This window comes from Episyrphus balteatus, chromosome 2 (assembly GCF_945859705.1).
Source record: "Episyrphus balteatus chromosome 2, idEpiBalt1.1, whole genome shotgun sequence".
NCBI classification, from domain to species: domain Eukaryota; kingdom Metazoa; phylum Arthropoda; class Insecta; order Diptera; family Syrphidae; genus Episyrphus; species Episyrphus balteatus.
The window spans coordinates 21,810,502-21,833,100 of record NC_079135.1 but is presented as its reverse complement, the minus strand read 5'-3'; the positions used below and the strand labels follow the sequence as shown (position 1 = coordinate 21,833,100).

The 22,599-nt window shown below is 28.9% G+C and overlaps 2 protein-coding genes across 2 annotated transcripts; both read left to right on the top strand.

Moving 5' to 3' along the window:
• Positions 1-15,393: 15,393 nt before the first annotated feature.
• On the top strand, positions 15,394-16,266 carry LOC129908220 (pickpocket protein 28-like). Its single transcript, XM_055984582.1, has 4 exons — positions 15,394-15,499; positions 15,562-15,692; positions 15,754-15,955; positions 16,019-16,266. Exons 1-4 carry the CDS (start codon positions 15,459-15,461, stop codon positions 16,263-16,265), a joined length of 621 nt encoding a protein of 206 aa, XP_055840557.1. The 5' UTR covers positions 15,394-15,458; the 3' UTR covers position 16,266.
• A 2,574-nt stretch (positions 16,267-18,840) lies between these two features.
• On the top strand, positions 18,841-19,524 carry LOC129908336 (pickpocket protein 28-like). The gene is made up of 2 exons (XM_055984752.1): positions 18,841-19,001; positions 19,068-19,524. Exons 1-2 carry the CDS (start codon positions 18,841-18,843, stop codon positions 19,522-19,524), a joined length of 618 nt encoding a protein of 205 aa, XP_055840727.1.
• Positions 19,525-22,599: the final 3,075 nt, after the last annotated feature.

Genomic DNA, 22,599 nt, shown 5'->3' with positions numbered 1-22,599 from the left:
CTAAATGCCATAGTGCTACTGTAAGCTGTAATAAGGTCAACGCAATAATCACTTTCGTATCCACAAACGCGATGAGTAGTATTTCCTAAAAAAAGTTTTTAATTTATTTTTGTATAAAAAATAAGTATTTTCTTACTTGGCATTCCAATTTTGATACAACAACATTCTAATAGGGTAGCATTATTCACCCATTCCAATTCACAATTGGCCTGAGTGTAGAAGACTGTGAAATACATCAACTGCGGTTCATTCTGATAATAGCATTGGCGTCTAAATACAAGAACATAGTTAAAAACCAAACAAGTTTAATAGGCTATTGACTATGTCGAAAAAAAATGGCAATAAGGAACTAAGACGTTCACGGGTTTTTATTGCAGGAATCGTTCAATGGGTTATAAGAGAAGATAAAACCGCGGAGTGCTTTAAAATGAGAGGATGGAAACTGAAGATAGGGGTGTTAAAGCCCCCTTTTTGGTATTTTCAATAAACCGCGTAAACCAAGCAAAATTTCGATATATTGCACATAAAACTTTTTGTACAAACTTAAATTTCCTATTGGAATAATGTTTTTTAAAAATTAAAAAAAAAAATTTCCATACCAAAATAGTCGAAACAATCATAAAAAAAAATATCAAAAAAATCGATTTTTTGAGTTTTTTTGCTTTTTTAGTTGTACATTTTTTTTGGGTTGAGATAGACAAAAACATTGCTCCAAAGAAAAAAAGAAGATTAAATTTCCAGTACTCACTAAATTTTTTCATTGAAAACTAACCGAAATATGGCCATTTTAATCTATCTTTTTTCGCATTTGTAGTTTTACTCAATAAAACAGAAACATTTGAGGGCAAAGTACGATAACTTAAGCACCAAGAACTGATAATGACATTTTGTAGAGCAGTTACATACAATCATTGTTTACTATGGGTAGGGGGGGGTCTATGTCCCCCCGTTTTGGCGGGAGGGGCAATTTTCAAAAAAAAATTACTTTGTTTTTGTGAAAATTGTACTCAATGTGCTTTTTAAACTTTTTTTCACAAGTTTTGACTTTGAAATCGGGTATTTCAAAAACAATTGACTAAAATAACTTCATTTTAAAATTAAAATTAAGTTTATAATTCTAGCTTTTGAAAAAAGTATCAATAAAAACTGTAAGTGTTGCCGTTGTTTTTAAATAATTTTTTTTTTATTTTAAGTATTTTTTTTAGAAAATTGCCCCTCCCGCAATTGTTTCGACTATTTTGGCATGGAAATTTTTTTTTTTTCAATTTTTAAAGAACATTATTCTAATAGGAAATTCAATTGTCTACAAAAAGTTTTGAGAGCAATATATTAAAATTTTGCTCGGTTTACGAGATATATTGAAAAAACCACCCCTATCTTCAGTTTCCACCGTCTCATTTTATAGCACTCCGCGGTTTTATCTTCTCTTATAACCCATTGAACGATTCCTGTAATAAAAACCCGTGTCTGTTTACCTATGTGTACCTCGAGTACGATTACGAGTGAAGTGATTTTCTTCAAATCATCTTGGGGTGATTCCCTAACGGGAAAATGAACATTTTTTTTCTGACCAAAACTAACGATAACTGTCATTTAACGGAAATAGAAAAGCTATAAAAAATGGCTCTAACGATATTGATTAAAATATTTGTGTGTAGTATGTACTATGTACGTATTACACATAAGACCCCACGGTCGAAAATGGCGTAAATTGTTTCCTGTAATTATGGGTGTAGTGCCAAAGAAGCTAAAAAACATATTTTTGGATTAAAAAAAAATTTTCAAAATTTGTTGAAAACGGGTTATTGAAAAACTTTGGAAAAAAAACCTTCTTCAAAATGGCATACCAACTTTTTTTTTGAAAAATGTTAGAAAATTTTTGTGTATAATAAATTATTTAAGAGCCCTTTTTTTTAAATAATTTTTTATACATACAAATTTTCTAACATTTTTCCATTTTGAAGAAGTTTTTTTTTCCAAAGTTTTTCAATAACCCGTTTTCAACAAATTTTGAAATACTTTTTTTAAATCCAAAAATATGTTTATAAGCAACTTTGGCAGATTTTGCCAGATTTTGCCAGATTCGATTTTTTCGAATGGTAAATTTGGGTTTGTTGAAAAGGGTGATTTTTTTTCATTAATTATGAAATTCCTCAAAAATATCAAATTTTTCCTAATTTTGTTCAATAAAAATTTCTAACATTGGAGTAACTTTTACGTAAGAGCAAATACGTGCGACACCAGTCATGCATTTTATTTTTGTTTTTTAGTACCAACTTTTTCCTACCTAGAATGATCAGAAGGCGATATATTTGATAAAAACTAACACCAAAATGGCTGCCAAAAGGTAGTTTTCACCTTATGATATTCAGCCAATTTTCTAAAGAATGAGTAAAACTACTTTCTTTAACTATTAAAAAAAAAAAACAAAAAATTGATTTTTCAAAAAAGAAATATAAAATATAAATCGTCGCCTGAGAATTCTTTTGTCGTATACGCCAATTTTGGAATTTTGGGAAATCGCATTTTAAGGTTTGAGCTTTTATAAAAAAAAAACTGGCCGATAGATTTTTTTCAATTTTTAATAGAATATTTTGTGCGGTATCTTCTTTATATTTATGTTGTCAAAATTGTCACATCTAGTTTGGCTTTCAAATTATCGGGGTTTTTACCCAAAATCAGTTTGTCGTAAACGCCACCAAAATCAACTTTTTTTCCATCCCATACACGTACGACAAAGTAGGCGCACGTACAAAATTCCAATACTAAAAAATAAATTAAAAAATTTTCACAGTTCGTTTTTATTTATTAATTAAATATTTCAAAAATAGTTTCTTATTACATAGAAGTAGTATTGGTTTGACTTAGAGGCTCAATTATTAAAATAAATATATCTAAAATAAAGAAAAACCAAAAAATATGACCATAAACATAAAAAAAATTTTAAAAATGTCTTAACAAAAAATAAAAGTCATCCTATGGCTATGAAATATGAAAGAAATAAAATAAAAATAAACCAAGTTTGGTTAAATTAATAAATTAATATATGGTCATAAATAAAAGTAAATTAAATAAATATCAAACTAAAGAATTTATTCTATTTTTTTTTATTTGACGCTTCATAATATTCTTGGTCTGATTTAGGCATAAATATGAAAAGGCTTTTAATATAAATAATCTTATCCTTAGTTATCGAATTAGATTTTTTAGTAATTTGAAGGCATTGGCTGAACAAATTTACAGGAGTTGCTATGGTAGACTTTTTATATGTTTTAAATATTGATGAGCTTTTATATTCCACTTTTCTACCGCTCGCTTTATAAAATAGTGTAAAAGTATCATCAGTATCATAAATTTGCAAAACAATAACGCAAATTTAGCGAAGAACAATGGCGCCTTAAAAAAATAATTTTCGACCAGCAGGTGTTTTTTGCGAGCGGGTGCAATAACAAAACTCACAGCAACCCTTTTTCGCTTCCTTCACGACAACGAGCGTGAACGCAGAGGCGCCACGGGCTCGGCGCCCACGACTACAGTCGACTTGTTGAACTTGTGTGTTCGATACAAGATCAATAAGTAAACAGCAATAAAACAACAACCTTTTTTTCACTTTAATTCGTTGAAGACAGCGCGCGCGAACGAAGTGACAAGATCAATAAGTGTACAACAATAAAACAATAAAACTGCGACCTTTTTTCACTTCGCTCAAGACAACGCGCTTGAACGAAGCGGCGGCGCCCGCGACCGACACGGTCGACTTCTTGATCTTGTGTTCGATAGAAGATCAACCAGTGTACATATTTATAAGCGGTACTTGTGACCGAGGATGAGGTCAAGTATCTAGCGGCAGGAACAAACGACAAGAACCATGACAAAATTAAATACAACATTTGAGATGTCTCTCAGATGCACATTTTTCTTCCTTGCACCTCTAGGAATAGTGCAAAACCTCAAGTAGCGCAAAGCTTAATGCAGCCCTTAGTTTTTAATTTCATTGTCCTTATAGCACATGAGGTCCTTATTTTCAATAAATACTTTTCTAGTAGGTTTATTATATTTGTTTATATTCTATTTGGGTCATATACCTACATACATGTAAGACAAAACAAGTTCGAAATTTTCTACCCTATCTGTTTTGTACGACGTACGACAAACCAATACTGAAGAAAAAAAAGCTGAAAAATACATAGAATTTTTGTCGTAAACGCCAAAAGTTGGCGCTTACGACAAACCAACGCTAATCCGATGCTTATTTTGTGGATATACGACAAAATGCACACTAATTATCTCAGTAACGGTAAACGATAGGACAAATCTGATAACAGAAATGAAAAGAGAACGTTCTAAAACCTATTACTACATATCCAGTTTAAAAAAGTGCATTTTGGCGTTTACGACAAAACAACTCTCGGTCGACGAAATGGAAAATTAAAAAACAAAATATATATATAACAAGATTTCTCAAACGGTTTTTTATAAAATTTTTCGTTGAAGTGGGTGAAATCATAAAAGAGAAAGTCAGAAATCAAGATGGAAGAAACTGTTAACAAATGTGTGGAAATAAAAAAACTTCAATATTTTATTATTTTATTATTATTGTTTATAGTCTGTGATGCCTGTCAACGTTTGAATTTGCTTGAAGCAGAAACTCATTGGGACTCAACTCTTCCTGGTGCATCTGTTTTGTCTTCGCCACATCAAATTGTTCTCAGTAAATATAATCACATCTAATCCTTCAAATCCACTCGAACTTAAGCATAATTTCCGTGATTAGAATTAGATATACCGAATGCGCCGTGTGACATTAAATCCACATTTGGATTACACAAATGAAAAAATGTATAATCAAGTTGTGATCTTTATTGAAGACACGTGTTTTGTTTGATGATTGCGAATAAAGCATTGGCACAATTAGGATTGGTTGCTCCAAATCGTGAAGTGCAAGATGTTCTTGATCAAGAAATACTACGCGGAAGGCAATACAATTGCGTTGACTTAAGAATATTTGTGCAAACCAATTCCCGAAGTATCACACTATTATGCAATGTGTCATCAATCAGAGTTGTGGTTTGTATTTCTTAGATGCACCCGATGGTACGGGAAAAAAACATTTTTGATATCATTACTTTTAGCATAAATACGATCTGAAAATAAAATAGCATTGGCTCTGGAAATTGCAGCCATGTTATTAGATGGTGGCCGTACAGCACACTCGGTTCTTAAATTGCCTTTGAATATATAGGTTAATGAAACACCTACAGTACCTTTCCATATTATTAGGACCAAGCGAACAAAATACAATTTTTTGGTTCGTGTTGCTGAATTTTCAAAGTTTTTGTCGAAGTATCTTGAATTTTATTTAACCCATTTACTTGCACTTATCATGTAGATACGAATTGACTTAAAAAAAGTCAAAGAATTCATACTTTTTGATACAAAATAACGTACAATAGGGGATAAGCTCTAAAAGACGTTTCCTATGGAATTCACGCCCGGATGCATAAACATAGAAGCTCTGATCGTCTGGATAGTACGTAATTTTCTAAGATTTGGAGTAGTTTTTTTTCGTATAAGACCAGACAAGTACGTTTTGATTCTACGATTTCAGAATAGGCTCGAGACTCGAAGCATCTATAGGGGAGAAGGGGGTACATTTGACACTTAGTTTTTAAAGGTCTGTATTTTCGAAAACTGTTAATTTTTTCCAATGTTTTGTTTTGTATTTGATTTATTGACTATTCAAGATTATACTAACAGTAAATTTTTTTGTTTTACCATATTACAACATTTAAAAAAATAATGTTTTCTAAAAAAAGTCATTTTGTTAAAAGTGCCGGGACCAGGGCACATTTGACTTTAAAAGGGGTACATTTGACAATGGTGGATTAAACCCCACATCGTGTCAATATATTTTTAAAACTATCAGCGAATCTTGCTTGTCTATTGTTTAATCTTGTCTATTGTTTAATTGTTTTGGTTTTAAACAATCTACTAAACAATATAACGAAAAAAAAATCAAAAAATTTATTTTTTTAAAAGAAGAAGAAAAAACAAAAAACCATAAAATATTTCAAAAAATCTCTGCATTTAAATCTTAATCAAAATTAATCGATATCGATTTAATTTTAAATAATTTATTTAATATAGAATTCCCCAAAATCAACGTAAAACTGTGCCCACATTGCAAAAGTCAAAGGTGCCCCCGAAGGAGGCACAGAACTGTTTTTCTTTTTTTTTTAATAACTAATACTATTTTTTTACAAAGCTGGTTTTAATTTACTTAATTTTAAGCTTAGTGCTATCAAAATATTGATTCACCATTAAAAAAACTGTTTTATTAGGTTCAGAAATCGCTTACATACCGGTGGTCAAAAATTAGATCAGAAATACAGAAAACACGAAAACACGTGGTACTTCTCGAAAAGTTAATGAAAGACTGCGAAATTTCGCAAAATTTCTTTAAATCAAACTACCGAAACATACCGAAAAACGCAAAGTCAAATGTGCCCCGGTGTCAAATGTACCCCCGCTTACCCTATCTATGCAAGACTGGGTCCTTGCCATAAAATTAAGAATGTCACGTTATTCCTCGATATACAAATTCGAGTATTGGACCGGTCTGATAATTCTCCCGGCATGAATTCCATAGGAAACGTCTTTTGGAGCTTATGTACGTACGTTATGTACGTTATTTTGTATCAAAAAGTATGAATTCTTTGACTTTTTTTTAAGGCAATCCGCATCTACATGATAAGCGCAGGTAAATGGGATAAAAAAAAATTAAAGACATTTCGACAAAAACTTTAAAAATTCAGCAGCATGAACCAAAAAAAATTTATTTTTTCGCTTGGGCCTAATAATATGGCAAGGCTTTTTGATACATTATAGTCCTGGTATATCCAATGAATTCAAAAACTCCGTTTGGTAATTTGATGCATTGCTTTCATTTGTGATAGGGTCAACCGATTTGTAGGCAAAACATTGTGCATTTATACAGTTTAAAATTGTTGCATTGATTTCAGAAACATTTTTATTTCTACCAGCCATTATTGCACGTTCACTCAGCCAAGTATGAATTTTGTAATTTGTCTTTATACTTAGAAATACACTTTGAATCAATTAATTTTTTGAATTTACATTGAAAAAATTGTTTTGAAGTGTAATTCGGCCTTCCGAATCAAGTGCCGCTATTCCATTAACAATGTCCAATAACTGCATAAATTACAATAAATTGGGTAATGTTCATTATAATAAACCAGTTTTTTCGGTTTAAATGTATTTTCAAACAGGTTCTATTTTTTTAAAAAGTACACTCAGCGAAGCGGGTGGGGTTAGCTAGTTTTAAATAAAAGAAAACCATTCTATACTCATTAATCTCTTGAATTTACGAAATTTCAATCTTTCGGTAGAAAATTATTAACACTTAAATTTACAAAAGAACAACTGTTGTAGCAGTGTTTTTTTTTCAATTTTTGAACTCTTTTTCACACTGTCTAAATAATTTGTCTATTCAAAAATACGCACTGTTTTAAGCTTTATGTCCGACTTACCTTTCAAGTATTGGGCGTTTCATTTCGCCCATATATCTGATGCCACACTCAAAAAATTTCATGTGTAAATAGTACTAATAACTGCGTACATTCTACGAATTTTATTCGTGGTTTTCAGCCACGAATAGCATTCGTAAAATGGACATAGATTAGTAAAAATTACGAATATTTTATTAGTATTCGTAAAAAAGCATGCGTATATTGTACGAATACTATTGGTACATTTAGATATGGTTTTACTTCCCATTCGTACATTGTACGAATACAATTGCAGTGTTTACTAATAAACCTGTAATTCATTCGTAAATGGTACAGCTCCATTCGTGCATTGTACGAATGATGTTGTACTATTTACAAATGCCCTTGTAATTCATTCGTAAAATGAAATATTAGTTTTTTTTACTAATGATACTAATGCTCTGGATAAAAGTACGAATTATTAGTAGATTCTACTAATAATGCGTACGGTGATCCACGAATATTAGTTTTTTTACTAATCATTAGTAGATAATACTAATGTTTTGGATGGAATAACGAATTTATTCGTAAGGGAAAAAAAAAAAGAAATGAAAAAAAAAAAAACACTTTCACATAAAACAATTTTAAGGAAATTTTCACGATAGGTACCTAAATCTTTGTAAATAGATAATACATAAATATGTATTGTTACATACCTTTTCTATCAATTGTTTTTATTTATTTTTAAAGGAATTAGGTACTTTTTTTTATTTTTACGCGCACAAACTGGAAGGGAACAAAAACACGTTGTAACACGTTGACAACAAGAAAACTTTAAAAAAAAGCAACAACCGTATTTTGTTTGGGATATTAAAGAATTACTAATATTCGTACATTCTACGAATAATGCGTACTCTCAACCACAGATATTAGTATTTTTTTTTACTTATTATTAGTACCTTACGAATGAATTTTGGCTACGAATATTAGTTTTTATTAGTATATATTACGAATTTATTAGTAAATACTACGAATTTATTAGTAAAAACTACGAAGTCATTCGTACGAGGAATTCACGAATGTTATTAGTAATATGTACACTAGAGTGACCGCAAGAAATCGATTTTCGAAATTTGGTCGGGGGAACCCCATAAAATGTTCCGCCTTTGCAGATTTTTAGATAGCCAAAATTTCAGCTCGATTGGATAACTCTAACTGGTGCCGACACTCGCTCAAAGTATCAAAAATCTCTGTTTTTTCACTGTTTTTCGAAGAAAATTAGCTCTAGCTCCCAAACAGATCGGGTTATTTTCACTTTTTATATATTTAATTAAAGGTAGTGTTGCTACACATAATTCAGATGCTAAATTTGTTTAGTTTTACCAAAAAAGAAAAATTTTGTCATCAATTTAAATTTTCAGTACTTACCTCAAAAAGAGCTGAAGTGCAAACTCGATTTAAAATGAAACTTTTTTTTTTAAACTGTTTTATTTAAAAAAACGAAACATTTAACAGAATTCTAAGGCTGTGTGTGAATTGCGTTAAATAGTTAACACTGTGTAAAATTTTTGACACTATTGAGGTGAACAAAAAAATTTCAGCTGTATGGCTTATTGTTTAATATTTTTCTCTGCCTCTTTTCTGCTATGAAACTCCTTTTTAATAAAAAAAAAAAACAAAACAAAACCATCTGCAAAAAAAATTTAACTCAAATTTAACCAGGTCCCAGAGCCCAATAAATTTTTAACAGCTGAAAATTTTTTATTCACCTCAACAGTGTCAAATATTTTACACTATGTGAACTATTTTACGCAATTCACACACGGCCTAAAAAACAAAAAAAAATAACATCGTACACAATAATTCGTACAATGTACTCATGAAATTTTTTAAATTTTTTTTACGAATAAAATTAGTGCATTGAACGAATAAATTCGTGCATTATACCACACTTATTAGTAAAACTTTACTAATGCATTCGTAAAAATATTACCGCACGAATACATCGTATATTTTACGAATATGCGTACAATACACGAATATTTTTTTTACGAATGCCATTCGTAGCCGTTTTACTAATAAATTTTTTGAGTGCATGAATCGTACTATTATCACAATATTCCGTAATAATTCCCCATGCAGCTTGATATTTTGTACCATATTTAATCTGTTTTCTTGTATCGAATTCCGATGCAGCTTCACTATTGATAGATATTGTATCTCGAAATGCATTAACAGCTCTTGTGTATATAGCTGCTCTTTTCCTATAAAAATTACATGAATTTGAATATTTTTTTTTTTTTCTATAACTTTTAAGCATTTTTAATTAAAAAAAAAATTAAGAATACATTAAAAAAAAAAACTCACCATTGATCATTTTTAAACAGATTAGGTTTACCTTTTTTCTCTTCGTTTTCCATGATTGAGTGAGAATGCGAAGAGTATTATTTAAAATAATGCGCACACGTTTGATTAGGCTGATGTTTGAAACATATCTGAAGGATTATTTGCTAAATGAAAGGTGTTTTATAGCTGCGGTTTTCGTTTTTTTTGTATTATATAAAAATTCCATGAATAACCAGGGAGTGCTTCCCAATGATTTTTTTTTTTTGAATTATATACACACAATTCCCAAATTATTCAATTGGGAATCGCACTTACATTATAAATTACATTATACTATCTTTATGCCGCGTAAGGATAGGTACTATTTAGATATAAGGATAAAAAAAACCCTCTTCCCTCCTTATGTAAAAAAAACTATACATATTATTATAAAAGGTTTAGTAAGAATGTTTGAAAAAAAAAACCAACACACATTCAAAGGAAAATGACTAAACACTTACTTGAATTGTGTACCTATATTTGATGATTTAATTGAAAAAAAAGAAAACAAGAAGTTCAATGTGTTTGTGTTAGTAATGGTCAAAGTGATGAGCTATAACAGATGCAATTTAGGTCTATTTCATAGAAGGTCTATTTCATACAATGCTGTGAATACAAAAATTGATAAGACAAGTGCTTCTAAAATCCTTCTTTAAGAAGTTCTTATAAGTGCTTTATAGAAGCTTTATACAAGTTATAATTCTTTTTGAAAGCTTCTATAAATCTTTGAAGAAGCCTATAACAGAGTTTTAACTACTTTAAGAAAGGTACTTTTGTAAAAGAAGCCTTTTAAGTGCCTTATAGATGCTTTATAGAAGCTACAATTTGTTCCGAAGTCCCTTAAATTCGCTATAGCTTTTGAAATACTTCTAAAAATCTTTTAAGAAACCTATAACAGAGTTATTACTTCTTTAAGAAAGGTACTTTTGGAAAAGAAGCCTTATAAGTGCCTTATAGATGCTTTATAGAAGCTACAATTTTTTCAAATTCCTTTAACTTCGCTGGGGTTTTTTTGAAATACTTCTAAAAATCTTTAAAGAAACCTATAACATAGTTACTTTAAGAAAAGTAGTTTGGAAAAAAATTCTTATGAGTGCTTTATGGATGCTTTATAGAAGCTATAGTGTTCTCCAAAGCCCCTCAACTTTGCTTAAAATTATTAAAATATTTCTTAAAATCTTTGAAAGAAGCCTAGAACTGATTTATAACTTCTATAAGAAAAGTACTTTTGAAGTAAGCCTTACAAATGCCTTATAGATGCTTTATAGAAGCTATAACTTGTTAAATTTAAAACAAAAGTTCTGAACTAATAAATTTTTAGAAAATATGAAAATATGAAATCACCAAAATTTTGTTCACAGCACTGTTTTTTGTTGTGCAAATTAACAAGATATGGCTAATTAAAATTATACACATGTTGATTAATTTAATGAACAGTGCTGTCGTAAGTGTTTTGGATAGACATTTTGAGTGATGATAGCATGTACATATTGTAGGACTTTTTTTTTTGTTATATTATACAAATAAAATAGAAACTAAAGACCTTGACAATGCGTAATACATAATTAAATTATAACTAGATCTATGACCTTTGCTTGGTATCTATAATCACCTGTTAAGGTATGTATATTCACCATATTTTAGTGCCTTATGTCTTTGGGAAATATAAAGGAAAATTTGTACATAATGTATTAAAATAGTTAGGTACTTGAAGGATATTTAGTACAGTCAAATAAAGTTTTGAAAGTAAAATAGAAATTACCCCCCAGCTTCCTCAATTTTTAAAACCGATTTGATTCATTTCCTTTATATCCTATTTTAGGATATTCCTCTACAAAAGTGTGATGAAGCTATTAAAGAAGTCTTTATGAGGTCCAGACTTTTTGAAGTACTTACAAGTACTTCTTAACAGCTTTAAAGAAGCTTTAAAATTGCTTTATTCTTATAAAGGTCTTAAATGCCTTATAGATGGCTTATGGAAGCCTTATATATGCTTTATAGAAGCCTATAAGACACTTATCATTTCCCAAACCCAAACTTTTATCGATTTTCAAAACACACAAAATATATTGGGACTATGTTTACACTAATGGTTTTGTGTAGTTATACAAAACTGCACCTTTTTGTACTTTTCATCCAATGTACATATGTAGTAGTACCATCACTATAAATATCGTCATCCTGAACTGAATAAATTGATCCTCTGAGTTTTGAACTATACATATTTCCAACTCATAATAAAAGAATAGACCTACAAAATTTCTTCAGAACAATTTATGTCTTTCAAGTGGAAACTTGATAGTGTAAAATAGTTCCGCAAAAATAAGAAAAACTATTTTTTTTTTGTTAAGAATAAAAATAAGTTTAAATAAAAAAAGTAAAGAAAAAATGAATAATTTTAAAGATAGTGATTCGGGATCAAATGTTGATTCAATTAGAAATCGTATTAAATACGGAACACCATTTCAAGCTTTTAAAGGAATATTCATTGAATATTTTAAAGAAAGTTCAATTCATGGATTCAAATATGTTGGCGAACAAAAACGATCAGCTTTGGATAGGTAAATATGTGTGATGAGTGGTGGTTAGTGTGTTAAGTATTTTTTTTTTTTTTTTGGTGATAACGTCTTATAAATCGATGAACCATGGCAGCCACCACAAAAAAGTGACACCATTTTCTAACGTTCCACTCTCGCACTATCGCAGTGCGTCAAAAAATTTCAATTCAAAATTAAAAATAAACTATTAGAGATACAAAAATAGCTTATTTGAAAGCTAATAACCTAAAGCTTAATAGGGTAAACAGGGGTAAAACGGAAAGATGAAATTTGAGCTAAAATTGAAACGCGAAGTCATAGAGAATTGATTTTTTTTTGCTATAGATAGATGAGTTTAATTTAAGAATAACTGCATTTAAGAAAAAATTCTAAAAAAAATTTGAAACTAAGATATAAAGTTTTGTTTGAACGTTGTACACGTGTTGGGGCTATAACAAAATGAATATTTTTGGTAGGGAACATTTTTTTTGACAATTCTAAAGGTGCCAGGCGAAAGATGAGGGGAAAAAATTAGGAATTTAATACGGATTTTTTTCCCAACACTCTGCGTTTCGAAATATAAATTTTTGAAAAATACATTGTTTTTTAGGGGTATTTTTGGGTTGTTTTTGATTTTTAGCTTTTTTTTGAGCGTTTAAAAAATCTCAAACTCATAGAACATGTATGTTTTGGCCTTATGCATACATGTGGAATCGTTTAGTGAGTTTTGACTGAATAACGGAAGAAACAAGTTTTTAAAACACGGTTTTTTTTTTAAGTTTTTAACCGATTTTCATGGTTTTTTATTTTTATCATTTTTTTTTTATAAATAAATACAGGAAAAAGTATATGGAGTAATGATAGACCATGAGCACGGCTAAATGTGTGCGAAGTTTCAATCATTTTCGTAAACACAATTCTGAGATTACGGTAAAATAAAATTTTAGAATTCAACAGGTTGTAACATTTGACCAAGAGCAGATGGAAATTTTATTACTTTTATACTTTTATGAGCATCCTGATACAATTACCTTTCATTTGGTAGGTATATCACACATAACGGTAGACTAACTACAAGCTATACAATGTTAAATTTTGCGAAAAACCTCAAAACACCAGTGGAGATCTGTTGATCATGGAAATTCGACATGGTTTGTTTTTAAAAAATTCTAGCTTCTCTTGTAGGCATCTTTGAAATTGATATGTCATATGAAAGGTAAAATTAAAAGCTTTCACATGGTATAAAATTTTGTATAGGTTGTCAAACAAAAAAATTGATTCCATAGCCTGAGAACATAAAAATAAATGTTTTTTTTGCTTTTTTTAATGAAATTTGATCGAGTTCAAAAAATTCTAGCTCTTTTTGTAGATGTCTCATCTGACCTGATCGATATATATATTTTGAGCTAAGACAATAAGCTTTCAGGTGGTTTAAAATTTTTGTATAGGTTGTAAGGGAAAAATAATGGAATTAATGACGTGAGAAGATAAAAATTCAAGTTTTTTTTTCGCTTTTTTTGATGAAAATGATTGTTTTCGCAATAAATTATTTTTATATTTTTTGCGAATTTTTTTTTCAAGCTTTTAAAATAAAAAAATTAATATAATGAGAAAATAAAACAGGTATTTTTTTTTAAGCTTTTTCTTGTAAATTATGATTGTTTGTAATAAGTAAACGCTCAAACTGACTCATTTTAAAAGCACACAACCTGTTTTCTTACGACGTTATCACGTAAAATCATCGTCCGTAAATCGGCTTTACAGGCAACCTCTTTTTTTCTTACTTTTGATATAAGGTTTGCATAACGTATATTGTTTATACATAATATCGCAATTAAAAATCTATGACGTAACATTATAATGACATCGATATCGATATAAAATATCGATTTTAAAATGTGATTTTTGTTAGTTTTGTGTCAAAAAAAAAATAAAGAAAAAATCGAGGAGAAGTTCAAAAAAGTCATTTTCGTCATGGTCTCAAAACTCGAATAATTCTAATAATAATAAGCCATCAGTGTAAACTCTAAATTCTTTATTTTAATTTTTAAGGTTTTGTTTTTTTTTTTTTGTAAATTTCCAGAATAATTTGGTTGTGTATTGTAATTTTGTCAATAATAACATGCGCCTATCTGATAAACAACATCTGGAACAAACGCACCCAAAATCTAGTCGTTGTTAACTTGGACGGAAGATTAACGCCTGTTTGGGCAATTCCATTTCCCATGATAACAATTTGCCCCCAGGTCAAAGTTCACCACAAAATGTTCAACTTCACAGAACAACCAACAAATTTAACAGAAGATGTGTACGAAAATTATATGATAATAGTTACAAAAAATATTTTTTAAATTAACCGTTTTATTTATATATGTATTCAAGGCAATACTTTGCTGAGATTGTATCACAAACATGTACTCACTCTGATTTAACTTATCATTATAATTATACAATACCAAATGCATCGAAATTTTATGAAATTATGTCGAATGTTGCCCCAACACTTAACAATTTTTATCAATGCCATTGGAGGACAAATGTTATTCCTTGTCATCATTTGTTTGATCCTGTTTTAACAGAAGATGGAATTTGTTTTTCATTCAATTCATTCAAATCTGAACATTATCGGAATGAATTGTAAGTAGTAATTAGCTATTATATTCTTTCAAGGATAATTTGACTTTAAATTCGCCCAAAAACAAGTAAAAATTCCCGTCCAAATGTTTCCTTCGATAATAACTTTGACAAACCTGATCGAAAAATTGAATGGGATCTTGAACATGGTTACAATGACGAAGCTCTACGTTCTTTGAAAGCTTATCCTTTTCATACCGCTGGAGCAGGAGCCACAGAAAGTCTTCAACTACATATAGCAGATGAATATGAAGGCAGTGATAATAAATGTAGAAGTTTCCGCCATCACATCAAATTAATTGTTCAAACTCCAGGAGAAGAACCAAAAGTATTATATAATTTCAATGATCTTGCATTTAATCATTATGTTTCGGTTAAAATCAAGCCTCAAATTATGACAACTTCTGAACGATTGCGACATTATACACCAGAAAGGTTTGAAAAACTTTATTTGCATTTTGTTTTGATATAAAAAATAAACTTAAAACTTTTATAAGGCGCCAATGCTACTACCAATATGAACGTAATTTGAGGTATTTTACGAAGTATACTCAAGCTAACTGTGAGTTGGAATGTCTGGCTAACCAAACCCTCGCCGAATGTGGATGTGTCCATTTTTCAATGCCACGTAAGGGTTCTATTTTTTTCTTCAAAGCATTTTAACTAATTTTGTATTTTATTCAAAATAGGAACATCATCTCATCCAGTTTGTGGATATCGATCTTTATCTTGCTTTGACAAAGTCGCAATTGATTTTGCTAGTTGGAAATTTATGGCAATGACAAAGTCGAATATTAAAAATGCATCATGTAATGGTATTTGTTTGCCAACTTGTTTTGATGTCAAATACAAAGCAGAGATTGAACAAGTTCCACTTACAAGTATTAACCCGTAAGAAAAAATAATGCACCTTTCATATAGATTTTTCATTTTGATGTTTTTGTGCGTTTATAGATTTTGGCGTGTAGTAGGTTTGACAATTAAATTCGATGAAGACGTCTTCAATAATTTTATACGTACGGAAGTGTACAGTACAACAGATTTTATTGCAGATTGCGGAGGATTGCTGGGACTTTTTATGGGTGTTTCGATTTTGAGTTTGGTGGAACTTGTTTACTATTTAACCGTTAGACTGTGGTTGAATTTGAAAGAGAGAAGACAGATAAATGCCAGAGAAATAAAAAAAAATTTAAAGAAATAGCTTGAGCTGAAATTTTTGTAAAATATTTGAACTTATAAATTTTCAAATCTTAATCAAAATAAATGGATTTAACTTACCTAATTGTTTTTGGATTTTTGTGTTTTTTTTTTTTGTTATTTGTATAATATAATCTCACCACATGTAAATAGTAGTAAAGAATGGAAAACTGACAAAGTTTTGAATAAGTTATAGGGCGTCAAAGTTATGAAAACCCAAAGTTATGAAAAACCAGAGCTATAAACACCAAAGCTATGAAAAGTGGTTTTTGGGTTGGCAACCATTAAGAGAAACCATCTAAGGGAGGAATGTACACGAGTCTCTCTTTCAGTAAGTGAAAAAAAAAATATTTTGGGATAAAAAAAGTGTTTCAGATAAGCGGGTTTTTCTTAAGCGGGTTTTTCTGTAATATTATCAAAAGATTGCAAAAAACGCTTTTTCTTAAAATGAGTCAATTGAAGTTTTTATTTATTTCAAACAATCATAATTTACAAGAAAAAGCTAAAAAAAATTACCTTTTTTCTATTCTCGTTATATTAATTTTTTATTTTAAAAGCTTACAAAAAAAATTATGCAATTTAAAAGCCAAGAATAAAACCATTTTTAAATTTTTACAATGCGCAAAAAGTATAATCATTAATTCCATTTTTTTCCGTAACAACCTATAATAAATTTTATACCATCTGAAAGCTCTTAGCTCAAAATATATTATATCGATCATGTCTATATTAGGCATCTACAAAAAGAACTAGATTTTTTTGAACTCGATCAATTTTCATCAAAAAATGCAAAAAAAAAAAACATATAATGTGTTTCAGATAAGCGAGTTTTTCTTAAGCGGGTTTTTCTATAATTTTCAAAAGGTTGCAAAAAATCATTTTTGTATGCATTTTTGTTCCATTTACAAGTTGATAAAAAATGTTTATTGCAAATAAAAAAATTATTTTATTTGCATCAGAATAATTTTTTTTGCAATACAAAATATTTTTATTTGCAACCAAAAATTCTATTTTCAAAGCCAAATATTGTTGAGTTGCAAAAAAAATTATTTTTAATGTAAAATATTTACGTTCCTTATTTTGGTGGACGCACTTTGTGGCGGAATCAAAGCTAATTAAATGCTAATTTGTTGCGTAAACCAAAAATTTGTAGCTCGCATAGTTTTTGAATTATTGAATTACCCGCTAAAATAAGGCTGAAGTTAGCTAATTGTTGCGCAAAAATTAATTTTCTAGCTCCACCCAGTCAATTTTTTATTTCAACTTAAAGTTTCAGAAGTGCACTTCCGGTTTGATCGTATCATAGCCAGTGGAGACATTTTTTAAAAATCACTTTTTTTAGGTTTTTTCTTTTGCCATTAATTGTAGTTTCTGAATTCATTACTTTTTGATATAAACTCCAAATTTTGTACCTCAAACCGTTTTTTAAAATATTCAAGATATTGTTTAAAAAAGATAGCTCAAAAAGTGCACTTTTTAAAGTTCAAATTGGAATAGAAAATGACTGAGAGGAGCCAAGAGCTACAAAATCAATTTTTGAGGAACAAATTTTGTTTTGTAAAGCTACAATTTTTTAAAAAAGAAATAAATTTAAAAATTTATTTTTTTTTTGAAAATTTTGACCGTTACCTACAAATAAAAAAAGTGATTTTGATCAAATCGGAATTGCACTTCTGAAACTAGCTACAAAATTAATTTTTGCGCAACAAATTAACATTTAGTTAGCTACAATTTTGGGCATCAAAAAACTATTAATTTTCCAACTTTCGTCCGCTAACTTCAATCTTATTTTAGCGGAATTTTGAATATCAAAAAAATCTCTGTTCAGGCTACCAACACCAAGTTTATGGAACTGAAAAGCATTTTTAAAAGCTACGAATTTGTTTTTAATCATTTCAGATTTCGTTCGCTAACTTCAGACTTATTTTAGCGCGAAAATTCAATAATTCAAAAACTATGCGAGCTACAAATTTTTAGTTTGCGCAACCAATTAGCATTTAATAAGAAAATTATGATCAAATTTTACCGACACATTGAGATCATAACAATTCCAAAAAAAATTAAGAAAAAGAATAATTTTTTTTTTAAATAAAAATGAGTCATCGTTACTATATACCTATTCGATACTTACTAAATCTCAGATAGAAGTCTAAAAATTCTTTTTTTTTTTTTTGTTAAATTTTAGAATAATCTGGTTATCTATTGTAATTTTGTCGATATTAACATGCGCTTACCTGATAAACAATATTTGGAACAAACGCAACTATAATCCAGCCCTTGTTACCTTAGACGGAAGACAAACACCTGTTTGGGAAATTCCATTTCCCACTGTTACAATTTGCCCGCAGATCAAAATTCACAACGAACTTTTCAATCTTACACATGTAACAACAAATTTAACAGAAGATGAGTACGAATATTATGAGAATATATTAAATATTTTACCATTAATCGATTTATTTATGTTTTCAAGGCAATACTTTGCAGAGGTTGTATCGCAAACATGTAATCTTAAAACGATGTATCTGTTTGATTCGTTCGAAAACAAATTACCGAATGCATCAAATTTGTTAAAAATTATGTCGAATATAGCTCCAAAATTAGATGACACTTTGTATGCATGCTATTGGAAAGAAAATTCAGTTAATTATTGTGGACTTGTGTTTGATCCTGTTTTAACAGAAGAAGGAATTTGTTTCTCATTCAATTCATTAAAATCTGAACATTATCGGAATGAATTGTAAGTAGTAATAAGCTATTATATTCTTTCGAGGATAATTTGACATTGAATTCACCCAAAAACAAGTAAAAATTCCCGTCAAAATGTTTCCTTCGATGACAACTTTGACAAACCTGATCGAAAAATAGAATGGGATCTTGAAAATGGTTACAATGAAGAAGCTCTTTATTCTTTGGAAGCGTTCCCTTTTCATGCAGTTGGATCAGGAATTACGGAAAGCCTTAGACTTTATCTAAAAGATAATTATGATGACGAAGATAGACAATGTAGAGCTCCATTTCAGCGTTTCAAATTAACTGTTCAAACTCCAGGAGAAGAACCTCAAGTATCAAAGAATTTTATTGATCTTCCTTTTGATCATATAGTTTCGTTAACAATCAAGTCTCAAATTATGACAATTTCTGAAGGATTGCGACATTATTCCCCAGAAAGGCGTCAATGCTACTATCAAAATGAACGGTATTTGAGGTATTTTACAAAATATACTCAAGCCAATTGTGAATTGGAATGTCTGGCAAACTAAACCCTTGCCAAATGTGGATGTGTCAAATTTTCAATGCCAAGTACGGTTATTATTTTTTTTTCAAACAATTTTAACTACTTTTGTCTTCTAAAATAAATTTTACTGTTTCGTGGGCTATAGGTAAAATTTACTTTACTTTCAAAAAGGTCACGAAATAAGGAATAATTACTTTTGTCTTCTGTTCAAAATAGGAATTTCATCTCATCCAATTTGTGGATGGAAAAAATCGGAATGCGCTAATAATTGGAAATTTATGGCAAAAACAAAGGGTTATGGTGAAAGTGCATGTACTGGTAATTGTTTGCCAACTTGTTTTGATATCAAATACAAAGCAGAGATTGCACTACAAACTCCTCGTGGCGGTGAAAACAGGTACAAAACAAATATATGTACCTATGTATTTGTATATAATATTCTCAAAGATTTTCACATTGGTATAATGCTTATTTTGTTTTAGTTTGTTTCGTCTAACAGTTTTGAGAATTAAATTCGAAGAAGATGTAGTCAATGGTTTAATACGTACGGAAGTGTACAGTACAACAGATTTTATTGCAAATTGTGGAGGATTGCTGGCACCTTTTATGGGTGTGTCAATTTTGAGTTTGGTGGAACTTGTTTACTTTTTTACCGTTAGACTGTTGTTGAACTTAAAAGCAGGAAGACAGATACAAGATGTGAAGCAATGTTGGGAAAGGAAGTGATCTGGTTAATGGTTACTGATTTCTAATTTCAAATAATATATCGATTAATTCAGAATAATGACTATTTTCGTAAATGTTATTTTTCATTAATCAATAATCTCTTATCAAATTAATGATTATAAATTTTGTATGTTACTTTTAAGTTATTTACTGGAATTAATAAAAAATTTAACATACAAATGTATACGAAAAAAAAACATTAGTTTTTTTCAGATTAAAAAAAATATGGAAAATCATTCTTTGTTTTAATACACATAAATAAAAAACAAAATCATTTTTAAAGTTAGGTTTTATTTTTATTAATTTAACAATAATTACAATTGATTTTCAAAAAATGAAAATTTCAAAATTAGATTTGTCTACAAAGAACATATTTTTTTCAGTCCAAAAATTAATTTTTCAAAAAAAAAAAAAAAAACATCATCCGTTTGTCTGTCTGACCGTCCATTTTCTTCAAACTTCTTAGTAATCAGTTTTGAGAAATTACTTACAGGACAAATTGATATTTTTTTTTAAGACCAAAAAAACATTACATGTCATATAACAGAAATAGAAAAGTTACTTTTTTCAAAAACGACTCTAATGATTTTGATTAAAATTTTTGTGACTAGTATTACACTTAAGAGCCAGCTTTTGAAATCAAAAAAATAAATATTTTTTGTACCGTGATTAATGGTAATTGCCATAGAACATGTTTTTTAATTTTTAAATATCCGTAATTGACATAACTGATTTAAAAAACTTGGACTAAGTTTTCGAAAAACATGTTTTTGAATTTTAAAAAGTTTTTGAATAATCAATTTTTGGAAAGCGGGTGAATGTATTAAATCGAAACTTTGTTTTTATTTAATGAATAATATTTTCATATAAAGTTTTTGAAAAATGTTAGAACATTTTTTATGTATAAAACATATTATATGTACCTAATTGTTTTAAAAATTAACTCTCACGATTTTCCATATATTTTTTTTTTGTTTTCTAAAAATTCGTTTTTATACAAAAATCAAATTGTTTACTTCTGGAAAACATCATTTAAAACGGTATTTAATTGAGTATAAAAAGAGATTATCTAGAGAAATTTATGAAATTCCTTAAAAAATCATATAATAAATATTCCCTAATTTTATTTCACAAAAAGCTAACTTTACCGTAGGAGTAAATACGTGCGACCCAATCGTTCTTTTTATTTTTTTATAAGTACATAACTGGACACATATTATCGGCAACTCATATTGCGTAAAGTTTTTGTTTTTAAAAGCTTTTACTTAAAATATTTGAATTATAAATAATGTAAGCAACCAATTACTTTCATAATATAAGAATCAAGCGCGATGTGACCATTACGCGGAATAATTAAAATATTGTCATCGTATGTCTATATGCATACTCTATCGTTGAGTGCAATCAATTTTAAAAAAATATACACATAATATAAGGAATAGCTTTTAAATACGTGTTCCTAAGTTTTAACCGATTGCAGTTGAAACCTTAGTGCGTTGATAAAAAGAAGTAGTTTGAAAAATAAATGGAAAAACAACAATCACAAAAAAAGATTGTCTTAATCAATAATATGAAAACAGTAAAAGATCCTGATTCCGTCTCTGATTGTGATTCTGTTAGAAAGACCATTAAATATGGGACAACATTTCAAGCTATCAAAGGAATATTCATTGAATATTTTGAGGAAAGTTCAATTCATGGATTTCGGTATATTGGAGAACAAAGGAGACCAGCTTTGGATAGGCAATCACAGAAAAAAAGTTTTGTTTTTGATAATTACTTCAGTGGTTTTCTATGCATAAAATTTCAATGAAATTAATTTATTTGATCAAAAAAAAAATGAAAATTAAAAAATAATTCATGTTTTGGTCGTATGAACTTGCCGATTGAAAAAAAATATTTTTTTTGTATATTATTAAATAAATTGCACGACTGGGGTCACACGTACTTGATCTTATGGTAAAAGTTAATCTAATTTTAAAGCTTTTAATTGGACAAAATAATTGCAAAATTAAAATTTTATATTTTCACAGAATTTCATAAGTGGTGCAAAAAAATAATAAAATCTGTTTTTATAAATAATTAAAGTCCATTTAAAATGATCTTTTACAAAAAAAAAACTAAGTATGCAATTTTATTTTTGGTATAAAAAGGAATTTTTAGAAAAAAATTTCGAAAATCGTTAGAGCCGTTTTTTTTTTTTTAAATCATTTTTATTTATAAAAATTTTCTAACATTTTTCAAAAAAGTTGGTATGCCATTTTGAATTTACACATAAAAACGGAATTTCAAAATTTTTCCCGTTTCCGAAAAAAAAATTTGAAATATTTTTTTTTAAATCCAAGAATGTGTTTTTTGAAAAAAATTAAAATAT

What these genes read in the sequence shown, in the direction of transcription:
- LOC129908220 (XM_055984582.1), top strand. Translation starts at nt 15,459, where the DNA reads ATGACAACTTCTGAACGATTGCGACATTATACACCAGAAAG. An exon ending in CGACATTATACACCAGAAAG is followed by an intron (nt 15,500 to 15,561) that starts GTTTGAAAAACT and finishes AACTTTTATAAG; the next exon opens with GCGCCAATGCTACTACCAAT. An exon ending in CCACTTACAAGTATTAACCC is followed by an intron (nt 15,956 to 16,018) that starts GTAAGAAAAAAT and finishes GTGCGTTTATAG; the next exon opens with ATTTTGGCGTGTAGTAGGTT.
- LOC129908336 (XM_055984752.1), top strand. Translation starts at nt 18,841, where the DNA reads ATGTCGAATATAGCTCCAAAATTAGATGACACTTTGTATGCATGCTAT. An exon ending in GAACATTATCGGAATGAATT is followed by an intron (nt 19,002 to 19,067) that starts GTAAGTAGTAAT and finishes CCCAAAAACAAG; the next exon opens with TAAAAATTCCCGTCAAAATG.